We start from the raw sequence: 24,487 nt of genomic DNA on the forward strand, positions 1-24,487 counted from the left end.
AGAAGTTAGATAGCTAAATGTATAACAAAATACCTATTAGGTTGGATTCTGGTGTAAATGGCCGTCGTTCCAATGAAGTCAAAGGAGCTGCACCCATTTACACCAGCTGAGTATCTGGTGCACAGAGTGTGGAATGGGTAAATTGTAATATTGCTTTTAGGACTTTGAGAGAGAGAGAGTCTCACCCTTGCTCTGAACCCCCTATGCCAGGCAGAGGGGCCAGAGAGAGGTTTAAAAGTCCTGGGGGAGGATTCACCCAGTGCAGTAACTTAGGAAGACAGATGTGAGACCCCTTTGCAAGGCTTGGTGTAGGGGAACACATCAGGGTCCTGGCCAGAGGAAGGAGAAAAATCCTCATAGCCTGCATCGTCTACAGAGATTCTCAGAGCTTGTTTACACAGTGCAACAATGCACACTATGGAGGTGTGATTTCTAAAGCACATGAATATGTTGTGCATTAATTGGTGTGAGTACACCCTGCTGGTGAGCACTAACAGTTCCCTAATGCACTTCCTTTAGTTTGCATCAGCAGTATCTATACAGTCCAATTAATGCACAACATGTTAGTGTGCTTTAGAAATCACACCCTGGCAGTCAAGCATCAGAGGGGTAGCCGTGTTAGTCTGGATCTGTAAAAGCGGTAAAGAGTCCTGTGGCACCGTATAGACTAATAGACGTATTGGAGCATAAGCTTTCGTGGGTGAATACCCACTTCGTCGGATGCGTGCGCACCCTGGAAGTGTGCATTACCCCACCATGTAGACAAGCCCTCAGTTGTTGCAGGCTTCAGAGCAGCTCATTAGCAACCTGGGGGGAGCATGAGTGCATGAAGTAACTTAGAGCAGCTCTCAGATGAAGTGAGCTGTAGCTCACGAAAGCTTATGCTCAGATAAATTGGTTAGTCTCTAAGGTGCCACTAGTCCTCCTTTTCTTTTTGCTAATTTATTTTGAGTACCTTGCCAGGCCCTGCAGCAGTCCAGAATCCAGCAGGCATGAAACTACCTGAGACGCCTTCCCTCTGAGCTACAAATTCTGTGCTGTGGCACACTATAATTTTTCACCCTTCAGCTTTGGCCTTTCCATCTGGCAGGCCTGCTTAACTCCCCCATTATGTAGTAGCAGGAGCAACATACACTTCTGCTGAGGGCAGCAGCAGGACCCTACTGAACAGTTCACAGGCACATTCAGTGCTACGGATACATACCAACTGCTGGACATACACTCCACAAACAGAGGAGAAGGAAAAAAATACATTCATAACTAAACAATAAACAAGTATTTAATCAGAGCTTTAATTTCCATTTGTATGTAACATATAAGATATATTTTATGTTTTCTGCCCCATTAAAATTAAACTTTATTAAATATGGTTATAATGTATTGAGTGCTGTATTGTATATAGAGGATATGAGGCCAGACAGATTCTGATCTTACTCTGATATACATTCTGAGTAACTCAATTAGAGTCAAATAAATTTCTTTGTGTTATTGTCATGTAAACATTATCACAATCTGCCCCATGGTCCCTTCCCCAAAGGGCACACAATCTAAAATGAAATGAGTGCATGTCTATGATTAGATACAAATATTAAGAAGCACAGAGAAGAAAATCTACTGTTTTGACATCTGCGAGCCTTGTTTGCCTTATTTGTCTCCTTCACACACATCAGTAATTTTAGCCACATTAGCAAATAAGGATAAAGCACATTATCACCTGATGATCCTGTAAATGACAGTTCACATGTAGTGCACTGTGCGTGTTCCTTTGATGACCACTAATTAGGCAGGCTCGTGTATATATTTCACTCACTCATAGAATATGTGCAATTCAACTCGTAGATGGTGTTAACTCAGGACTGGTCATACACAACTGTACATTTACTGGGTCGTAAGAAATATTTAACCACGAAAGCACTTGAGATGCAAGGATGTCTCATTTTTAAGAACACCCTGAGAAAGCTCCACTGTAAGAACTCCAGTGGAAATTTATTTTATTACTTTCTTGGGCTTTCATGCATAGGTGACGACTCCATGAGTGCTCTGGGGCTGGAGCACCCATGGAAAAAAAAAATAGTGGGTGCTCAGCACCCACTGGCAGCCCCACCCATCAGTGCCTCCCCTTCCCCCCAGTGCCTCCCATCCCACCAGTGGCCCCACTGATTGGCTCCTCTCCCTCCCTCGCAGAGCTTCCCACCTGCCACGATCAGATGTTCCGCTGGGGAGGAAGGGGAGGAGGCGCTAGTGGGGAAGGAGAGGAGTGAGGGCAGGAAGTGGGCAGGAAGAGGTAGGGCAGGATGGGGGTTTGGAATTAGGAATGGAATGGGGGAAGGGTCTGGGGTAGAGTGGGGGTCAAGCACCCGCAGGGCTCTGAGTAAGTCAGCGCCTATGCTTGCATGCCTTTTGAAAGAGAATTAATTTTTAGTCCTAATCCTATCCTTACATATTCTTTTCTCCAAACCTTTGCTCCATTAATATGAACCTATTTACAATATATATTCATAAATCAGTTTCTGTGTATGTTTGTATAGGTGTCTATGAGGACCTCTTCAAGAAAGGGAAAAAGGACAAGTTGTACTGTCAGTACATTTCAAGGCTATGATACAAGTCAGCATAATAAGGTGTAGAACTAAATCCTGAGATCCCTATTCACTTCCTTGATTGATGCCAGTGAAAAATGGCCTGAGTAGGAACTGAGTGATAAGGGAGTAAGGACACTGAGATGTGGCTCACCGGCAAAATCAACAGCCATTTCCTGCGAGGTAGTTCATAGGCAAACAGCCCCAAGGATATATAGCAGCTGTTGGATATACCAGGCAGAAACAAAGGAGTAGAAACCAAACTGCCACCTTAGTGACAAGAAGGTTGTGTGGAACATGGAAATTCCATTTAATGAAGATTTCAATATTTGGCTTTGTTTCAAACTGGAATGAAACCCAAAAATTCAAAATTTTCCATGAAAGAAAATTACCCGAAAACTTTGTTTTGGATCAATCGAGACCTTTTTTAAAAAATTTTTTTTTCCTTTTACACTAATTAAAACAATTCAAAACAAAAGTAATTTCAAATAAAAAAATTAAAACATTTTGTTCTGAAAATGTTGAAATGGTCCATTTATGTCAAACCTATTTTTGTGGGGTTTTCCCTCCAAAATGAAATGTTGGCAAAACCAACATGATTTCATGCTGTGTTTCAATTTTGGCATAAAATGGTTCTGTCCAAATTTTTCCAACCAGCTCCAGTGACAAGTTACTATGCTAGCACTTGTGTTAAGTCACCAAACAATAATTTTAAGAATTAATCTTTACACCTTTTCTGGGAAGTACCTAGGAAAGTATTATTAGATTCTTTTACACAATGGATCAGCTACAGCACAGAGAAATTAAGGTCCCAGTTCAGCAAAACCTTGAGCACATACTTAAGTCAATCTGTGTTCAGCAAAGCAGTTAAGCATGTGTTTAACTTTAGTCAGAAGCAGGGCAAGGAACAGAACTCCAAAGACTTGACTGTTTGACCTCTTCTCTAACCACTAATCCTACACGGCCTCCCATATTTTAGAACTAGAGCCCAAATGATCACTGCTTAGGGCATTATCCAAAGCCCATTGAGTCCATTAACTTTAATAGACTTTGGATTTGGTCCCTAATGAGAAGTGAGATATATTTACATTATGTTCATGTGAGCTTCTATTCAAAAGTCAGTAACACAGTTCTCAGAATCTCAATGTGGCCCAAGATCTTTCTGGTACTTTGTAGATGCAGTGCCCCTTCAGAATATAAAACAATTCTGCATTTTAACAAATGTGAAGCAAAAGATTCATACAAGGCTGAGGGAAGGCCAGAGAGCTAAGATTCAACATTGTCCTTACAATACTGGACTCAGACAGACGCAAACTGGAAAAACAAATTAAAACAATATGTGAGATATAAATCTTTACTCAATCTTCCTATATCAACCTATACCTAGCATTCCACTTGGTCTTCGGAGGTTACCCAGATCACTTTAAAAATGGATTACTTTCCACTGAAAACAATGCCAAAAATGGTTTCCAGGTCTGCTGGGGGGAATTATAGCAGCCTGGATCATCAAATAGAAAAAAAAAAATTACTCTCATCAGTGGCACTCAGAAAGGAAAGAAAAAAAATGAAAGTGCAGTACAGTTTTGGGAACACAATGCTCTTTTATGCATAAATTCTAAGGACAGTGGTAGAGATTTGTGGGTTTGCAGAGCAACCCAAACTTTATAAGAGGTTTTTAAAAAAAGATCAAGGGCTTAATCCCAGTGGTCTGTGAACACACCAAGGGTAGAGTATCTGAATCAAACTAGTGCTCCACCATTAGAAGTTTTATTCAGAAATGTGGCTACAGTAGGTGTCCCGCCTGTGGGCAATGATCTCTAACCCTGGAACCTTTACTTCAATAATTTAGAGTAAATGTATACGACATACAGATATATATGTAAGTTTATATGTACATATATTTATTTCAAAAGATAAAAAAAATCATTGCAAGTACTTAAAGTTACTTCAGTACATATCCCAAACCTTAAAATAAATGAATATCAAGTTAAGGGAAATGTCTCCAACAATCCACAGGTATCACACAGATACTGTCAATGATACACCACAGGAACACCACTTCCACCTCCAACATATACTCCAGATCCCTTCACAGCCAACCTGCATGTAACTTGAACTATGATGCAAAACCTTAAACTCTTACCTCAGCAACAAGAGATAGAGACTGCAGAAATATGGGGACAGTGTGATTTCGCAGAGGTTTGCCACAATATTTATACAGGTTGGAATTAAGGTTTTGCATTATAGCACAAGGAGAGATATGGCAGGATCACTTAAATGTTAATTACTAGGCTTTTTAATTTTATTTTGAAGTTGCAGAATTATTGTAAACAACTGTTGTTACCTGCCTCTGGAAATTTCCACTACATGCATCTGACGAAGTGGGTATTCACCCACGAAAGCTTATGCTCCAATACGTCTGTTAGTCTAGAAGGTGCCACAAGATTCTTTGCCGCCTTTGTAAACAAAGTAATTTTGGTGGCAGTGCTAATTGGAGTCTACTGAAACACACTTTGGGCATGGCTACTCTAGAAACTTCAAAGCACGGCCACGGGAGCAGTCCCGTGGCAGCGCTTTGAAGTGTGAGTGTGGTCGCGCTCCAGCGCTGGGAGAGAGGTCTCCCAGCGCTCCTGCTACTCCTTCTCCACGAGAGGATTAGCTTAGAGTGCTGGGAGCGTGGCTTCTAGCGCTGGGGCACTGTTTACACTGGTGCTTTACAGAGCTGTAACTTGCTGTGCTCAGGGGGGTGTTTTTTCATACCCCTGAGCAAGAAAGTTGCAGCGCTGTAAAGTGCCAGTGTAGCCATAGCCTTTCACTACTAACTCTGGTATAACATTGTTTTTTGGATGATTTTTAATGACTGCCAGAAGTTTAAATCTGGTTAGCATCAGCTTTTCTTTATCCATGATAAAAATAATGGGCCCCATCCTCGGCCCTGCTACAACCCCTTCCCATCATGCCAGAAGTGCACAGGCACTAGCCCAGGGGTGGCCAACCTGAGCCTGAGAAGGAGCCAGAATTTACCAATGAACATTGCCAAAGAGCCACAGTAATAGGTCAGGTTTCAGAGTAACAGCCGTGTTAGTCTGTATTCGCAAAAAGAAAAGGAGGACGTGTGGCACCTTAGCGACTAACCAATTTATTTGAGCATAAGCTTTCGTGAGCTACAGCTCACTTCATCGGATGCCGATGAATCCGATGAAGTGAGCTGTAGCTCACGAAAGCTTATGCTCAAATAAATTGGTTAGTCTCTAAGGTGCCACAAGTAATAGGTCAGCAGCCCCCCATCCACTACCCCACTCCAACCCCCAGCACCTCCCGCCCACCGGCAGCTCCACCAGTCAGCACCTCCCCCTCTTTCCCCACGCCTCCCACCCACCACAATCAGCTGTTTTGCAGTGCGCAGAAGGCTCTGGTGGGGAGGGGGAGGAACGGGGGCATGGCAGGCTCGGGAGGGGGCAGGGGCCTTGTGGGAAGGGGTGGAGTGGTGGCAGGACCTGGGGAAGAGCAGAGGGTTCAGCAGTGAGCACCTGACAGCACATTGGAAAGTTAGCATCTGTAGCTCCAGCCTCGGAGTCAGCGCCTATGCAAGGAGCCGCATATTAATCTCTGAAGTGCCATATTATCCTCCTGAGCCACCTGATATAGAGGGTGGTGCAGAGCCAGGTGGTGCAGAGCCAGAGTAGTGGCTCTATACCATTCCCGTCATAAGCGCTGGCACAGAGGATGTGACCAAGGGAAAAAGGGAAAGTCTGGAACGTTGCTGTACTCTGGTGATCCCCAGCTGCCAGAACAGCCCCAAGCCTACCTCACTGGAAAAAGAATGCCACTTCTGTCGTTGACTTTGAGAGACTTGAAAAACATTTTAAATTAGGATAGGTTTTCAACTATGAAGGAAGACTAACAAATTCTTATGGAGTGTTTGTAGTTTTACAGAACTGTTTCTCCGGTTACTGAAATGTACATGAGATTGGGTATTTGCAAACTGCATCACTAAAAGATACAAGCTATACAGGGAAGTGCATTGTCTATCATCTTGGGCAGTGGTTCTCAACCTGTGGTCTGCAGACTATGTCTAAGGGTCAGAGGGGTAGCCGGGTTAGTCTGGATCTGTAAAAGCAGCAAAGAGTCCTGTGGCATGTTATAGACTAACAGATGTATTGGAGCATAAGCTTTCGTGGGTGAATACCCACTTTGTCGGATGCATGTAGTGGAAATTTCCAGAGGGAGGTATAAATATGCAAGCAAGAAGCAAGCTAGGGATAACGAGGTTAGTTCAATCAAGGAGGATGAGGCCCTCTTCTAGCAGTTGAGGTGTGAATACCAAGAGAGGAGAAACTGCTTTTGTAGTTGGCTAGCCATTCACAGTCTTTCTTTAATCCTGAGCTGATAGTGTCAAATTTGCAAATGAACTGAAGCTCAGCACTTTCTCTGTGAAGTCTGGTCCTGAAATTTTTTTGCTGCAGGATGGCTACCTTTAAATCTGCTGTTGTGTGTCCATGGAGATTGAAGTGTTCTCCTACAGGTTTTTGTATATTGACATTCCTAATCTCTGATTTGTGTCCTTTTATCCTTTTACATAGAGACTGTCCAGTTTGGCTGATGTACATAGCAGAGGGGCACTGCTGGCACATGAAGGCGTAGATTATATTGGTGGACGTGCAGGTGAATGAACCGGTGTTGGTGTGGCTGATCTGGTTAGGTCCCATGATGGTGTCACTGGTGTAGATATGTGGGCAGAGTTGGCATCAAGGTTTGTTGCATGGATTGGTTCCTGAATTAGAGTTACTATGGTGCGGTGTGTAGTTGCTGGTGAGAATATGCTTCAAGTTGGCGGGTTGTCTGTGGGCGAGGACTGGCCTGCCTCCCAAGGCCTGTGAAAGTGAGGGATTGTTGTCCAGGATGGGTTGTAGATCACTGATGATGCGTTGGAGAGGTTTTAGCTGAGGACTGTATGTGATGGCCAGTGGAGTTCTGCTGGTGTCTTTCTTGGGCTTGTCTTGCAGCAGGAGGATTCTGGGTAGACGTCTGGCTCTGTTGATGTGTTTCCTTATTTCCTCGTGTGGGTATCGTAGTTTTGAGAATGCTTGGTGAAGATCTTGTAAGTGTTGGTCTCTGTCTGAGGGGTTGGAGCAAATGCGGTTGTACCTCAGCGCTTGGCTGTAGACAATGGATCATGTGGTGAGATAAATAGCAGATTTAAAGGTAGCCATCCTGCAGCAAAAAAACTTCAGGACAAGACTTCAAAGAGAAACTGCTGAGCTTCAGTTCATTTGCAAATTTGACACCATCAGCTCAGGATTAAACAAAGACTGTGAATGGCTAGCCAGCTACAAGAGCAGTTTCTCCTCCCTTGGTGTTCCCACCTCAACTGCTAGAAGAGGGCCTCATCCTCCCTGATTGAACTAACCTCGTTATCCCTAGCCTGATTCTTGCTTGCATATTTATACCTGCCTCTGGAAATTTCCACTACATGCATCCGACAAAGTGGGTATTCACCCACGAAAGCTTATGCTCCAATACATCTGTTAGTCTATAACGTGCCACAGGACTCTTTTGCTGCTATGTCTAAGGGGTCCATGAAAGACTTAGACGGAAAACTGACTGAACAGAATTCAACTATATACACAGACAAAAGGTGTCCAAAGGGGTCCACACCTCCATTTGAAAATTTTTAGGAGTCTGTGATTAAAAAAAGGTTCAGACCCACTGTTCTAGGGTGCATGCAGTTTTGTAGCTATGTTGGTCCCAGGATATTAGAGAGACAAGAAGAGCTCTCTGTAACTTGATAGCTTGTCTCTCTCACCAACAGAAGTTGGTCCAATAAAATATATTATTGAGGGTACAGTGATGCAATGTGTCATACATCACCATGGTGTGAAACAACTAGGTAGAATGACACATAATGCCACTATATTAACTTGCTATTGTTTGCAGTCAGTGACATCCAAGGGAAATGGTTTCGCATAACAAAAGCAATCAGTTCTTCCTGGACAACATGAGTAAAATTGCTTCAAAAATGGATTAAATTAAACTACAATATCCCTTTAAAGCTTTCTTTTTTTTTTAATTTAGAATAATTATTTGTAGCCTTGTGATTTGCTAGTCTTGTTTTAACATTGCAACTTGTCCTGAGTGAAGCCCGCTCTATAGAAATGTCTATTGGAGGCAAAAAACCTTCCAGCCTTCACACATACCTTTGCTGGTATGTACAAGCAGGACTTTTCCTTTAATTTCTACACAGAGGGAGATATTTCCTCCAAAGATACATGGAGGGTATTGGAGTGCTGTCATGGATCTGAGAATTACCGGAAAATTTAACCAACAATGATGGAGATTTTCAAAAATCTATTGAAAATCTATGAGAGTTTGGTGCCTACTTGTTCTTCATGCTTTGAAAACCTTCTTGTTAATTAACTTGGCTCTCTAGTTAGATTCCAAATTTACTCTTGTACATAGGCCGGTGGTGGTGAGATTTGTAAGAATGATGTGAGAAAGATGAGATGATGAAAAGGTGAAATTGACAGAAATAGTCGGAACACCTAGTTTTCCACTCCAAAATCTTAGGTTTCAGTTTTAGCCTTCCTTTTCCCCTAGTCCCAAAAAACCCCTCATCCCTTTTATCTGGGAGCCAAAAGAGCTTTAAAAAGATTTTTTAAAATAGACATATATGATGGCTATTTTTATCTCTGTTTTTAATCCCTTAATCACCTTAAAAAGTTAGGATAGCTGAAATTTTTATTGATATCTATGCACCTGTCTAAACAGCTCGAGAAGCACTATGGCTTAATTCAGCAAAGCTTTTCCATATGCACGTAAGTCCAACCCTCGCCTAAAAAGCATGGTTAACTTTAGGTATGTACTTAAGTTCCATTGAGCCCAATAGAACTTAACCATTTATCTACAGTTAAACTCATGGTCAAGTGCTTTGCTAAATACGGGGGGTGGGAGGGAGGGACTGCTGAATCAAGGCCAATGTAAGTGCTATGATTTTAGTGATGTATTTTAATCATGATTGTATAATAAATACTTTGAGCAATGCCATGCTATTCCATCCCTTAAAATGAATATGGAAGAAGTACATTGCTAACCTCAAATTTTGCACTGATCATCAACAAGAAGTGCTATCCTAGCACCCAGTTCTCCCACTCTTACTCATACGATTTGCGTCTAACACTAACCTTCCCTCCACCTTTACAGTTTCTCACTACTGATGCCATTGGTGCAGCTCAACTAGTGGAAACAATGGTAGGAGTCCTAGTGCAAACTCTCTCCTGGCATTTTAACAATTGTGTCCTCTAACTCTGTTCACAGCAGGTCTAGGCAATGCAGTGATGAAAATGCCGGTGGCTGATGGTGACCCATCTATGCCAGTGTCCAGTTCTGTTGCTATCAGAGGTGGAAGTGCAATAGTACGAGCAATGGTAGGGAATATAACAGGAAAAAAAATACCTAATATAGACAAGTCCATTAGGTAAGGAGCCAGAACCGGAGACTGAATGAGCAGGATTTAACAAATAATTATAAAAAATAAAAAATATTATGGAATTTGTCAGAAAAGATTTTCAATGAAAATTATTCAACCATCTCTACTAATTAGCTTATTGAGCCTCTACAAAATTTTAGGTAAAGGCAAGAAACAACATGTCCCAGTCACTGCTAATGTACTCCACTAAATGATATGTTGTTTATCTTCTGTTTCCTTCCACAAGGAATTGTTTCAATATTTACACTGAAGCTTTAGCAACTTTACCATCCTTTTTGGTTCAACAACGTTAAAACAATTTTCCCTTTGTTGCAGAAAAAGAAGTAGTTTAGCTGGGCTGTAAATTAGACTGTAGGTATGTTGCAAATTCCACAGATTCATTTTTCATGGAGAGCCAAATCCACATTTAAGTGCATAAAGCAGCTGTCACACCACACATTCTGCTAGTAGCCTTGTCATACCTTCGATTAACTTTTGGCACAGAGACAGGGACTTAGATCTCTTCCAAGACAGTTAAATAATAATGAAAGAATAACTTTGATGCTACCTGAAACCAAACTGTTCAAAGCACATTGCCTGCATTCCCTAGTCACAGGCACTGAGCCAAGATATGGATATAAGCATTTTGGCTGATGATGGGGGAGAAGAGGAGCTTAAAGACTGGAGTGTTGTAGTGCTTTGGTAAAGACAATTAACATACCTCATTTCAGATCTGTAAAGTAACACTAAGATGTCCCCCACATCGTGGTAGAATGAGAGGATTAGCATACTCAATGTCTTAACATTTCTTTTTCTTGCACAGCTTTTTTCTTGTATATGTTTCATAGGAAACTAGAATCCGTACCCCCCAAACCATCTCTACATCTATATTGCATCCTCTCTCTGGCAGGGGCTAGTATTTGATGTTCCAAGAAAACAAGCTGCCTGGTTATGCACCGAGGCAACTGTGGAATGATCTACATATGTGTGTGTGTGTGTGTGTGTGGGGATTCCTTCCTGATCTTCCACCCAACAAGATGCTCATGACACTTGAGATTAGTTACCCTCATCATTATCTTACTTTTCATATCTACCAATATTATTAGTCATCCAAAGATGATCCAGCATTTATAGTAATCCAGCCCCAGTTTTTGACTCAATCTCTTGCAGCAATGAATTCTGTGCATTGGGGGGATTGGTTAAAGGGGCCTCTGGGACTCAGGACTGCTAGGCTCTTCTTTAGGTTGCACAAATATCCGTATGGAAATAAGGAAAGAAAGCCCTTTCTCTATGGCCCCATCATCTCCAGAGACAGGGCCGGCTCCAGGCACCAGCGTTCCAAGCAGGTGCTTGGGGCAGCAGTTAGAAAGGGGCAGCAGTGTTTCCGTGGCGGTGGCAATTCGGCGGCAGCTCCTCTGTCCCGCCGGCCATGGCAGCAATTCAGCAGCAGCTTCTCCCTTTTGCTGTCCGTGGCGGCAGTTTTTTTCACTGCTTGGGGCAGCAAAAACTGTAGAGCCGGCCCTGTCCAGAGAATTTCTCACCGCTGCTAACACTAGTTCAGCTTCATCAGGTGTTAGCAACTTTGGGGACCCCTAGTGTAGAGAGGTTACTGACACCATTCCAAGCATTGTGGCAGTTAGTCTTGTTCTGAGCAGGTCTAAATAACAGGGGCAGGAGTAGCCTGTGTGGCTCTTACACATTACCCTCTGCTTTAGGGGGGAGTAATAGATTTTGTGGCCCATCTCACATTCCTTTTAGGTCCTGCCTATTCTTCACCCACTCCTTGAACTCCCATATTGGGAGTTTCTACAGTGCAAGGCTCTGCACTGTAGACTTGATCTACCTCTCATTACAGTTAATGGGAATCTTTCCACTGACTTTAACAGGAGCTGGATAAGGGCCTATGCAAGCAGCGATATCCGTAAGCAACCCCTCCACCTGTTCCTCCCTCCCCCTGCAGAGGAACTGCACGGGCTCCAGGTCAGGTGAACCTCTGCAGGTACAGAGGCAGAGACAGAATTTGACCCATTATGCATCTTTTGTTATGAGACTAAAGTGATCATGCTCTCCACCGGTGGCTGTTCACAGCCAGGCTGTGCAAACAGGATAAGCTACAGCAAAGGGCTCATCCTCATATGAGTAGGGTCCTACCAAATTCACGGTCCATTTTGGTCAATTTCACAGTCCTAGGATTTTAAAAATTGTAAATTTCATTATTTCAGGTATTTAAATCTGAAATTTCACACTGTTGAAATTGTAGGGGTCCTGACCCAAAAAGGAGTTGTGGGGGGGGGTCGCAAGGTTATTGTAGGGGGGGTTGTGGTATTGCTACCCTTACTTCTGCGCTGCTGCAGGTGGTGGCGCTGCCTTCAGAGCTGGGCAGCTGGAGAGTGGTGGCTGCTTGCTGGGAGCCCAGTTCTGAAGTCAGAGCTGCCTCCAGCAGCAGAGCAGAAGTAAGGGTGACATGGTATGGTATTGCCACCCTTACTTCTGCGCTGGTGCTGGCAGGGCACTGCCTTCAGAGGTGGGCACCCGTCCAACAGCAGCCGCTTTCCGGCCACCCAGCTCTGAAGACAGCAGCGCAGAAGAAAGGGTAGCAATACCGCAACCCCCCCTAAAATAACCTTGTGACCTCCCTGCAATTCCCTTTTGGGTCAGGACCCCCAATTTGAGAAACGCTGGTCTCCCTCGTGAAAGCTGTCTACTATAGGGTAAAAGCACACAAAAGACCTGATTTCAGGGAGGGATACCAGATTTCACAGTCCGTGATGTGTATTTCATGGCTGTGAATTTGGTAAGACCGTACATATGAGAAGAGATATTTCCACATACCACCCTGGCAAGCTCAACATTATGCCAGAAAAAAAAATGTTCTCCTCGTGGCCAAATTTACTGGCTGCACAAATGGAAGCAATGCAAGGACATACTGTCCTTTGAAAAAATATGGTATTTACCAATATCAGGAAATATCAGGAAAGAAATAACAGTCCAGCCTACATTGGAATTCTAAACAGATATTTACTTAGTATTTTAGACCCTAATCCAAATCCACTGAAGTCAAAGGAAAGACTCCGATTCACTTCAGTGGATCTTGGATCAGGCCCTGAAACAGCTTACCAATTAAATGCCCTTGCAATAATCATGTTTTTTGATTGCCTCTCCGTGCATGTAGGCACTATGTAAAATATGGGCCTGATCTAACTCCAAGTTTAGATGAGGGTAGAAGTCCTATGGACTTGACTGACAGCAATATTAGGTAGGTGGCAGAATTAGCCTGAGTGGCAGAATTCTTGCTTCACGTGTGCATGGTGGCAGATTGATGCCTGCATTCTCCAAACTGCTCCAGTTTGGCCTGTAGATGCTTTCACTTAGAAATTAAATTAGGAGTGGATTAAATTAGGAGTTTTTAAATAGGAGTCTTAAAATTAGGAGTGGATGTATTTATAAAGGATTATTCTAATTTAACCACAAATTATTTGGCTGGGCACAGGAATTACTGGGTGAAAACTATGGCTTGGATTATGCAGGAGATCAGTCTATATGATCAGAATGGTTACTCTGACCTTAATATTTACAAGTTTATGAAAATTGAGCGCTCTAACGGGATGCTGAACAATGGACTGAAATATACACAACGAATACTGTATATTTTACCAAAGGACAGGATAATCTCAGTCTAAGTTAAAATATAAGAACCAACACCATTATTATAACAAATGCTATTGCTATAACTGATCGAACTATATTTAGGAAAGAGCTAAGATGTCAGGCTCCAGAGTCTGCTGATAAGTTATTTTGCTTTACGAATGCTGCCAACTCTAAATTCTGTGCATAATTCTATTGTAAACTAAGACTAGAAGGATACAAAACTATATGAGTTGATCCCAAGCAATCAACACTTAAATTTCTCTCTGGAATTCCAACCCTTCTCCACACACACACACACACACACACACACACACACACACACACACACACACAATTCATGCACACAAAATAGAAAAAAAAATATTTAAAGAACACTTAAGATGTATAAAACAAGTAACTGGAGAACTTCTTACCTTTGACCCAATGAGAGTGTACAGCCATTGGATGGTTTCATTATGATTTATTACTCCATTCATGCCATCTACATACAGCATAATCTGACCCAAAGCTAAAGCAAAGAAAAAGACAAAGAAAGTACAATCAGACCTGGTGAATATTTATTAATATCCTGATATTGACTATCATTACTATTTAAATAGGTTCACATTGACAAAAACTTTATTGACAAAAGACACAAGGCTAGATCCTGTTCTAGATTACACTGGTGTTAATTTGAAGTAACTTCATTTGGAGTCACTGCAGTTTTGTACTAATGTCACTGAGGGCAGATTATAGTCATCAGCCCTTGCCTGAATGATTCTGTGCTGTATTGGCCCAGTCTTGGAAACACTTCCTACCCAGCATAGTGCTTACTACCATGAACAGTTCCATTATTTTCAATGGGCTACGCTTTGCTACTGTGAGCCAATGGGTCTATTCATGTTTGGAAGTACTATGTAGTATATTGAATGTTTTAGATTTGGAATCTATCTATGTGAATTAAAATAATCTTTGATTAGGCTAGCCATTCTGTTTGCCAAATTTCAGCAATTCATAATTCCAGCATGGTAGTTAATGCAAGTTAGTATAGCAGAATGTTGCCATTTCACAAAGACATCCTTGTGAATCATTGAATTGTGAGTGTTAGCAAGGAAACAAAAAACAGCAAGGAAAAAAAATCACAAAATATGTTTTATGATAACGTTTCATATAGTGCTTGTAAAATACGATACTATACTTTGCAAAACCCATGAGGTATTGCTAACATGAGACTTTGCTACAGCACATAGCTATTAATTTCTTTGCTGAGTGATAAGGAAAAACAGAGATTTTTCATACAGATTATCAACTGCTGGGATTAGTGAAGAGTGGATTAACAAAAATCAAAGCTTTCTTCTCCAAATCTTTTACTTTATAATAGGAGATTCATGCACACTTGAGCCGAAAAGGAACATGTTAAAGTAGCACCTTCAACACAATCTGTAGTAAGAATAACTCAATAGTATTAAAGATGACCCAAGAGTTATTACTGGAGAATTTTTGCAATGAAGAAATATCAAAAAATAGTGCAGAGAAAATAATAATTATACTGTGCATCTTCCAAAAGCTTTTCAAGGATTGGCTAGTTTCACTATATGTTCTGTATTGGACCCCATCAGCAGAACCTGTCTCTGGTGGTTGGGTGGGGAATGATCCGTAACCCACCTCAAAAGTGGGTGTCATTGTCTAGTGGCTGTCCATCAGGAGAATCACCCATTTGGTGCAACCAGCTTCGTTGACACAGAGAGACGCAATGCTTACATCCTTTGCCAGGAAGCATGAATCTGGCCTATTAACTAATTAATCATCATAACTGAGGTAGGTAAAAATGTATACTTATACCCTTTTCTCAAAGGGGCGAACTGATGCAGAGAAACAAGTGCCAACGGCCACACAACATGTCAGTGGCAAAACCGGATTTGAGCTCAGATTCCTAATTAACCTATCCTACGTTCTCTAGACCACAGTGCCACTTACAAGAATAGCAGGAATCATCACATGTTCACATCCTTTGGTAGTAGTTTGTTTCTTTTATGATATGTTTGTATGATTTTTCCAACCTGAGACCACTGTTCACACAACTGTACTGGATAGGCAGTGCGCATGCCATGACTCTTGATAAGGAGGCTTATTATGCCAAATACGATCATTTCTTTGTAGGGACAGAGCTTTGTCACATTAGTTTTGTTCCCTCTCACCACCATATTTGTTTATCTCTACCTGTTGTGTTTCCAAGGTTTAGATTTTAAGTTCTCTGGCATCTTTTTCGTTGTGTGTGTACAGTTTCTACCACTATGACACCCTGATCCCTGATTAAGGCCTCTGAGCATTAATGCAACACAAATGTATACATAAATAATAATAAATGTACATATATCCATATATGCTACTGTTCTACTAACTACATTATTTCAGGGGAGATTCCCCCACAGGTACAAATGCAACCAGGCACTTAACTGTCATTGAAAATCAATAGGAGTTAGGAATCTAACTGACGTTTTTGTTTCTAATAAATCTCACCCATTGGTCTGTTTTAACTGGTTTACATGGAAAACTAAAAAAAAAAAGTCAATACATTTTGAAAAATTAAGATAACTCCCCGTCAGCAAGATTAAAATTGCACTGACTGGATAAAAGGGCTCATTTTCAGCATTTCCTGACAGTTATTTGAGAGAGGGGATTATTGATATCCCTCAATAATCAAATAAAGGTCATACTTCCTATATTTGCTTCTTTTCAGAACAAAAAGATTTGGCCATAGATCAGGGTGAGATCAAACCATGATCAAATCACCAAACCATTCCTTTGTAGTGAATTCTTTGGTTAACGGTGGAGGCATTTAATTTGAATCTGAAACAAATGTGCAACAAAATTTATTCCTGGCACATACTTTCCAAATTAATAAGAAAGAAATCAAAGACAGCAGAAAGTCTGCCTTTAAAACAAAAACACACACAATTTTCCAACAAAACAACTTTCCTATTTGTTCTCAAGATAGACTGAATGCTTACGTAAGATGTGGGCTACATTACGTCCCAGCTTTTTAAATATAACTGTGCATAACAACACTGGGTTAGGACATATTAGCAGGCACCATGGAAAGCAGGAGCAACATGATTCCTGACAATTTTCATCTGCTACCACAAAACCTTTGTGTGTGCATGTGCACATCATGAGGCATTGCCCCAAGACTGATAATATCTGTTACAGCTACAGGACAGTTCTTTGGGATCTTGGTGGAAAATTCTAAACACATGAAAGAAAATCTACTAGACATTCTGTTTCAGTTTAAACAACTGGCAAATACTGACAGAAGTATTACAAGATAAAGAATATTGTACAGAATGTCATCGAGCAGTTAAGACAAAAGATACGTTTTTGCTGGTGCCAGGCTGCCTGCACAGAAGTCGCGTCTACAATAATTATCTGTCACACATCAAGTTATCAGTTGCTGACAGTCCCTGGAATGGAGCTTCATAGTTTACTTGCTGAATAGCATGTTATTTCCTGTCTCTATTAGTCACAGGAACAAAAGTGAGAGTTAAGGAAGGAGGGGGGCGGGAAAGGGGAATCTACTTTCTATAGGATGAGTACCTAAAATACACAGCAACTTTACACCCTTAACTGATCTCTTAGATTCATGTACATTGATGGTGCCCTAAAAATCTTTTTGTCCTCAGATTGAGTTCCATTAAAAAAGAAACACTGAATTCCTATTAAAAAAAAAAAACGCACACGCACTCCCCCAGGACTGTATAAGGTCCATTTCCAAAGCTAGTGCTACTTGTGTTGCATGGGTGTGCTGAGGGAAAAGAGAACACCTGAAAAGAATGGATCAGAGTGGAGGCTATCGTACAAACACTAGCCTGGGAACCAAGTTAATGCACCTGCTGATACTTCATGGCTCTAATGAGGATTGAGTCTGCCTGACCACGTCTTGCATATGACACAGTTGGCACACTGGGCGCAGGATGCTCCTTGTCTAGAGCAGCAGCATGTGTCCTCCTCAGATACTCTGATGCACTTTGCCCTACATTGGCACAGTGGCTTATGGTCCACTGAATGGCTGAAACCCCAGGCCAGAATGGCTGAAACTCCCCCCAACTCCACATTAGTGACACAGCCAATGGGAGGTGGAAAGTGACTCCCCCACCCCACTCTGGTGACCCCTAGGGTACGTGTGGTGACTTTTCAAGCTAATAGGTATCACTGAAGGTGGCACCACCAATGACCCATCACCCCCTGTCCCCAGCTCTGCCATTGTTCACAACCTGGCTTCACTACCTCCCCACATATGGCCACATCAAGGAAGAGCATGATTTTACCCTATGGAGACAGGCTAATTTGAGAAGGGATCTATTAAGTCAATGAGTTTACTTTGGGGCTGAATTTGGTCCATCACATTTAACCTCTCCATTTGTACATTCCTGTAACCAAACTGGCAAAAAGTGCAAGCTATTTAATCCAATCTCTGTACTAACTGGAATTCTACTTTGGAAATATATCAACAAGGAAAGCATGCTATTGAGCAATGGGGGGCAGGCAGGAGGGCAGGGGATGAAGATGAGCAGGCTTAATTTGAAAATCCTTTGCTTTTGATGATTTAAATCAAATTCTTAATCTTATTTGAACATAGTTTGTGAATTTACGCAGGGCTATTTTGAGGTGGAATATTGCTGGATTTTTTAGGTTAGGCTTATGTTGGAAAAGGATGGACCAGCCAGGAATTTCATAGATTTCTAAGGAATCAGAGGCTTAAAAAAAATCTCTAAAAAACTTGCCAGTATTGGCACTGAGACTTTTTTCAACTACATATAAGAAGGGTTAATTGGACTAATGAGGGAAAAACAAGCACAAAAACCTCACCCTCCTAATTATTTTAGTAGAAGTCTTATATTTACCCACCTATAATTTCAAACTTTTCAAAGCTGTTTCCAACCTGTAGTGTTCAGCAGCTTTAAGCCTCTCTGGACTGCAGCCTCATTTTTTTCTATCTACTTCAACTTTGCACCACAGTAATAACCTAGTTAAAATACCAGCATTTGAGTCAGGACAATTGCTATTTTATTCCTGCTTCCTCAAGTCAAAACATAATTCATCATGCCAGAGTTATGGCGCAATATATCTAATGACTACGTATCGGTTTTTTTTTCCTAAATAAGAATGATGGGCCAAAGTCAGACCTTGTCAAAGTGGGTTCAACTCTGATGGAAGTTCCTGGGCCAAATTCAATGGGGATGTCATACACACAGGTAGTGGTGTAAGTTACATGTTGAATTAAACTATATTGGTAATATAATAGGTGTAAGTAAGTGTAAGAGAAATTGCACCAATCTGGCATTAGAGATTTGCAAAAGAAGAGTAAATTATTCACCACCAGTGCGGAAGGAGGGGATGGCAGAAAAAATAAATAGCAGGGTGTAAGTTTAAGCGTAGCGGTGATACTTTATATTACACCTCCTGTTAATTACTTTTCCTCCTATACCTTTTTTTCTGATTCCTTACAATCATTTTGACATCCCCCTGAATGTCATATATGTAGAAGTTATATTACTTTATCATTCACACTTATTTTCTGAACAATTAGCCAAATTCTGTTCTTGTTAGAGTACATACTCGTTAGAGTACTGCATACTCAGCTTTTATGAGAAAACTGCTTTCTGTCTGGCTAAAGCTTTACCTTATCTTATACAAGCAAAGAATGGCCAATCAAATTATAGCTACCTTGTGTTCAATTTGGTATACTATAAACAATTATTACATAGCCTACTCTTGAGTCATCAGCTCTGTTGAAGACTATTATAATGTCTCCCAGAAACACATGAAATCCCTTATCTTGCAAAAGCACCTTAATATATGAAGTATATGGGAATACTGAAAAGATATGGGCTATAATCCAATATGGAAAGCAATGTATCCTAGTCTGTTATATCTTTAGAAAATATTTATCTGTCTATGTAAGGTTTTTGTTAGGTCCCTAATATTATTATCCTAAGTGCCAACAATATCCCATGATGAAATACCAGTAGGTTACTTGGTCGTAAGTACAATATCTGTCTCAGAATTCCTGGCTCATGTTCCCTCACTGCAAAGGAGCGAAGCTCATCTCTGAGATGGTATTTGGTTAGAGCAGACAATTTACTGCTAAATAATCTATAAGGTTCTTCAACTGGACCTATGGAAGTTTCAGAAAGTATTGTTTATAACCATGTTCCATGCCCAATGCTGTGTGCTGTCCTATAAGATATTATCGGCATAATTCCCAGGAAAAAACGGTCTAGAGTCATTTAAAAAGATGTCTAAAGCATCAGTGTTAGGCTCTACATGCATTTCAAGTCAGTAACACATTTTGAGTTGGTCCCAGGCCTACCATTTACTACAGACATTTCTCTTTCTTTCTCAAGTAAATCACTAAAAGGTTCAGTAAAGCGGAAAGTATAATACAAAAAATTAAATAAAAGCCAGCCCACTGAACTCAATTATTCAAGCTCAGATATGAATGAGTTAAAGTAATTGTTAACAATCTACACAGACAGGTTTTGTTCCAAACGTAAACCCACTGCATTGTTAAACACTGTTTTTGTGCCACTTGGCTATGTGAAAAAATAAACAAAATCATACAAAAACTTCTCATCTCTAAAAAGTAAGATCAGATACAGCAGTTATTGAGGTGGCGTCATTGTTCCCTTTTGTAAAAACAATCATGTTAAGCAACAGTTTGCCAGCCTACAGACACTATATTTATTCTACAGGGATAGAACTGGCTCAGATTTTTCAGATTTGCTTTTACTTTGTTATTAGAGATATGGTCAGGGTTAGTCTGCAATACCTAGTCAGTCATTTGCACACATATTCAAGTCTTTTATTGATGCCAAGGATGTTAGCAATGCCTTACAGGAAGCGGAAAGCCAATTTAGTAATGCCTAGAGATGTGTGATCTGCTTCTTAACAAAGCCTTCTCAAACTTGATTTCCTTGTTTAATCTGTTTTTATTAGGTCTGTTCATTTGTTCATTATTACGGAGCTGAAATACACAACAATGCTAAGAGATTCATTTTTAGGACCCCTTTATTAATCCGTTATTTATGGCAGAGCTGCAGTTTTCTAATGAACAGCATAACTGTTGAAATACATAGACAATTTAGTTCCAAATATAAATGTATCATACTATTAATATGTAATGCCAGCCACCCTGGGACCTCTTGAGCTTAATCCATGTGCCTCTACTGCCTGATCTAAAAGACACATCTCTCTTACCAAGGCTGTATATAGCAGGTTCATCAATCTCTACCTGGCCTAGCCACCACACCGAACAAACAGGGGTTACAAACGTAAATCAGCAATTTTCGTAACAGCTGGCACTTTCATTTTTAAGATCAAGCATTCACTTCCATGTTTAGCCATGGAGTACTTTCCTCGAACCAACAGCTGTGTGGGAAACTTTATGCAGCAGTTTCACATCTTTGGCAATATTTTAGGGTTAAGACTCTTTGCAGTTTTATGGTTTTACTCTTCAGGAAGAATAAACAGAAAAGGTTTCAAGATTAACCATCATATGCAATTTTTATTCTTCTAACTTGTTAAAATCCTTATAGCAAAAATATACACAGATATAACATACTAACACAGTGGTTTTCAAACTGCGGTATGAGTATGTGTAGGGGTACCGGAGCTCTCATCAGGGAGTACAGGAGAAAAATCCTTTAATAGTGGCCAGGCCAGGGTCTAGAGGGGAATAGAAAGATGCAAGCCTGCACAGACTCCCCTGCGCAGGCTCTGTCAGGCAGGGCAAGTGGATGCAGGGCTGGCCTTACGGGTGGATCATGTGGGCTACTGCCCAGGGCACTGTTGTCAAGAGGTAAAGGAGCAGGGAAGGCCTGAGGTGCGAGGCAGTGGAAGTGAGATTTGGGCAATGGGGAAGGCGGGGGCGGGGTGGGGAGGGGGAGAGGCAATGCTTAATTTGTGCTCCAGGGCGGCTCGGTGGCTCGAGAGTGGCAGCTACAGGCTGGGAGTTCAGAGGTGACAGCCAAGATTCTGTTTATTCAATCATGCAAATGACCCTTTTAATAAAGGCAAAGAACTGAAAACCGGGCAGTAAATATAGGATATGAAAGCCACGAAACAACATTAGTCAAAGATTTTTTTTCTAAAGCATCAAAAGCTCTAACATGCTAAACTGTATTTCAGAAAATATAAAAGGTCAAATTTTCATTCAGAGCTCTGCAAGTGCATAGAAAAAAACACACATGCATCCACATTTTAAATATTTACCAACAAGCATTAAAGTCTTTTCATAAGTATGTTATGACCCTATCTCAGATGGGAGGGTATGTGGTAGCCTACATTATTTGAAAAGGGGTATGCAGCCTACAATGTTTAAAAACCATTCTGCTAACAGATCCTCCGGGCAGCTGGCGAACAAGAAAAAAAAAAGAAAATCCTTTAAGTTGTTGAATGAACAGGATTGGCATCTAAGATTTTTCACCTGACTACTGGTTCAAATGTGCTGCTTTCCAGAGGTCAGCTCGCATGATGTCAAACAAAAGAGGAGGCTGAACATGCTATTCTTCAGCACAATCAATTCACCTTTGTGCTGCACATTCAGGCACTGAGATTTACATCGCTCACTGTGATTATAATGGAGTGGGCACTGCAACAACATGCCATAAATTGCCATTAAAAATACATATTATTTAAAAAGCAAGGTCAAGTTCATGAAGAATAAAACTACTTTTCTTTACTGAACAGCTAAAATGCGCTTGTGCTAAGCCACTTTTGACATTATTTTGCTTTTAAAGAGAGTGCATTTCTATCGTGAGACTATTTCAACCTGTTAGAACTCCACTCTAAACATTTTGTTCTAAAACGGCACAGTTTTTGTCAGTGGCAAAAGCCCACAGGAAATTCTGAAAAGAGAGTTATAATTCTGACATTCCTGGCACAAAACAGAGCCCGTCAGGTCCATGTTATTATTATTCTGTTCCACCTAATTATCTGTCTATAACAATAACCTCAGTCCCAGCATTCCCCAGGGGCCACTGTCAAAGAAATGCTTTTTTCAATGCTGATTATGGTAAGAAAGTGAAGGTTAATAGGCTGCCAATTCTAGACATTGGGACAACTGGGACAGAACTGAGGCTGAAAACAAGGTGTCAAGCTTTTGAAGCCCTCCTGCAATGACCATCTTTTTAAGAAGAAAGGTACCTGAGCTGTCAGCTGCCCTTCCTACACTGCACTAAGAGGCCCCACTAATTCCTGAAGCCCTCATTACTATTTTATCTTTACTCACAAAAGCCAAGTGTGCAGCCTCTTGCTTTACGGCCTGATACTCCCAGGTTCTGAGTTCTCCCTGCTCACAGAAATCCAGGGCATTGCTCTCCTCCTACAAAATGCCCAGAACACTGCAACATCAGCTCCTTAGAAAGTCCAAGGAATACCCTTACAATATATTCTCCTTCAGCCAATGTTTCTCCCCACTCCACTTTTAAAAACAACACACAGAAAATTCAAAGGTGATTTTAACCAAAACAAATATTTCTGCCGGCTTAAGGCCTTTGAATGGAAAGAAAAATATTAAATTGTCAAATAACGGTAAATGACAACACCTGCGGCAGCACACACATAAGCCACATGAATCCCAAAGCAATTCATCACAGTCATAGCCATTCCAACAAATAACACATACATTCCTAGAGATGGAGATTTCCTACATTGTACCAGCTCTCAGGAGAAATGATAAAAATAGATCCTCAGTAGACTCTGCCAACAGATAACAACTTGCTGAATATATTTGTGTAGGGAATGAAAAATCCAGTAGCAACTATTATATAAATACATTATAAAATCTTTGCATGGATAATAATGATTGTAATAACATAATCATCACCTTTATTTTATACAGCATTCTTTATACAGCATGCATAATATCATAATATGCTTTACAGAATTAGTAATACTTTTATAAGATTATACACATTATGAATAAATAAAATTATTTCACCATTAAAAAGAAATCTGTAATAAAACAATCCTACTTAACAAATGAACAAATCCACTTCAGCCTCTGACCACCAGTTTGCAGACATAAAAATAGAAACATATGCACTAGAGTTGTGTGAAGTTTTCATTAAAAAGACAAAAACCTAAGAAAACCCTGAAACAAAGCAAAAGACATGAAAAACCCAGGTTTGGAAATTCACATGACTTCAACCAATAAGAGTTCACAAGGATGACCTGAAAAACAAAATGGCTGAGCTTTGGACATCTCTGATTCACACACATGCAAGGCAAAAACTTACCACCCAACACTTTGACCTTTTGCCATGAGTTTTGGAAGTCAATTCGGTACCTGAAGCTATATGTTTCCAAATGCTATCAGAAAATGTGCTCATTAAATTTGCTGGCACTCTGCTGATACAGCTAATATGGATGTTTAACATGGGGTTTTGCCCTAGCACACAGACACATTTACATAATCTTTACATAATTTTCTGTCCTCTGGTGTCTGTGCCTTGTCATGGCAGGACAGCTTGCGTGCTCTAACGATCCCCAGAGTCTGTGTTGGTGGGGGCTTTTTGCTCCTGGTAGGTTCAACCATGCCGGATTGTCTGTCGGGGAGGGGCCAGACAAAACAGACACCTGGTCCTCTAGGTTGGGGGTTAGGCACAGGGCTAACAACCCTGTCCTGTAAAAAACAAAATATGTTACGGAAACAGCAGTGGAAAAATCAACCATTACTGTGTGTGATGGCCTTCAGCAGTCAATGACCCATACTACTGCCAGTGGTGAAAGCCGAAAGGAAGCCACTGGCATGAAGACT

The 24,487-nt window shown here is 40.9% G+C and overlaps 1 protein-coding gene across 12 annotated transcripts in view; it reads right to left on the reverse strand.

Annotated features, from left to right (window-relative positions):
* The window catches only part of FHOD3 (formin homology 2 domain containing 3), a 619,164-nt gene that overhangs the window by 221,897 nt on the left and 372,780 nt on the right, over positions 1-24,487 (reverse strand). For all 12 annotated transcript variants that reach the window (XM_074945213.1, XM_074945211.1, XM_074945220.1 and 9 more), the window contains exon 6: positions 14,103-14,197. In XM_074945213.1, the coding sequence (XP_074801314.1) occupies positions 14,103-14,197 (95 nt within the window). The remainder of the gene's footprint in view (positions 1-14,102; positions 14,198-24,487) is intronic.

Source organism: Natator depressus, chromosome 2 (assembly GCF_965152275.1).
Source record: "Natator depressus isolate rNatDep1 chromosome 2, rNatDep2.hap1, whole genome shotgun sequence".
In the NCBI taxonomy this organism is placed as follows: domain Eukaryota; kingdom Metazoa; phylum Chordata; order Testudines; family Cheloniidae; genus Natator; species Natator depressus.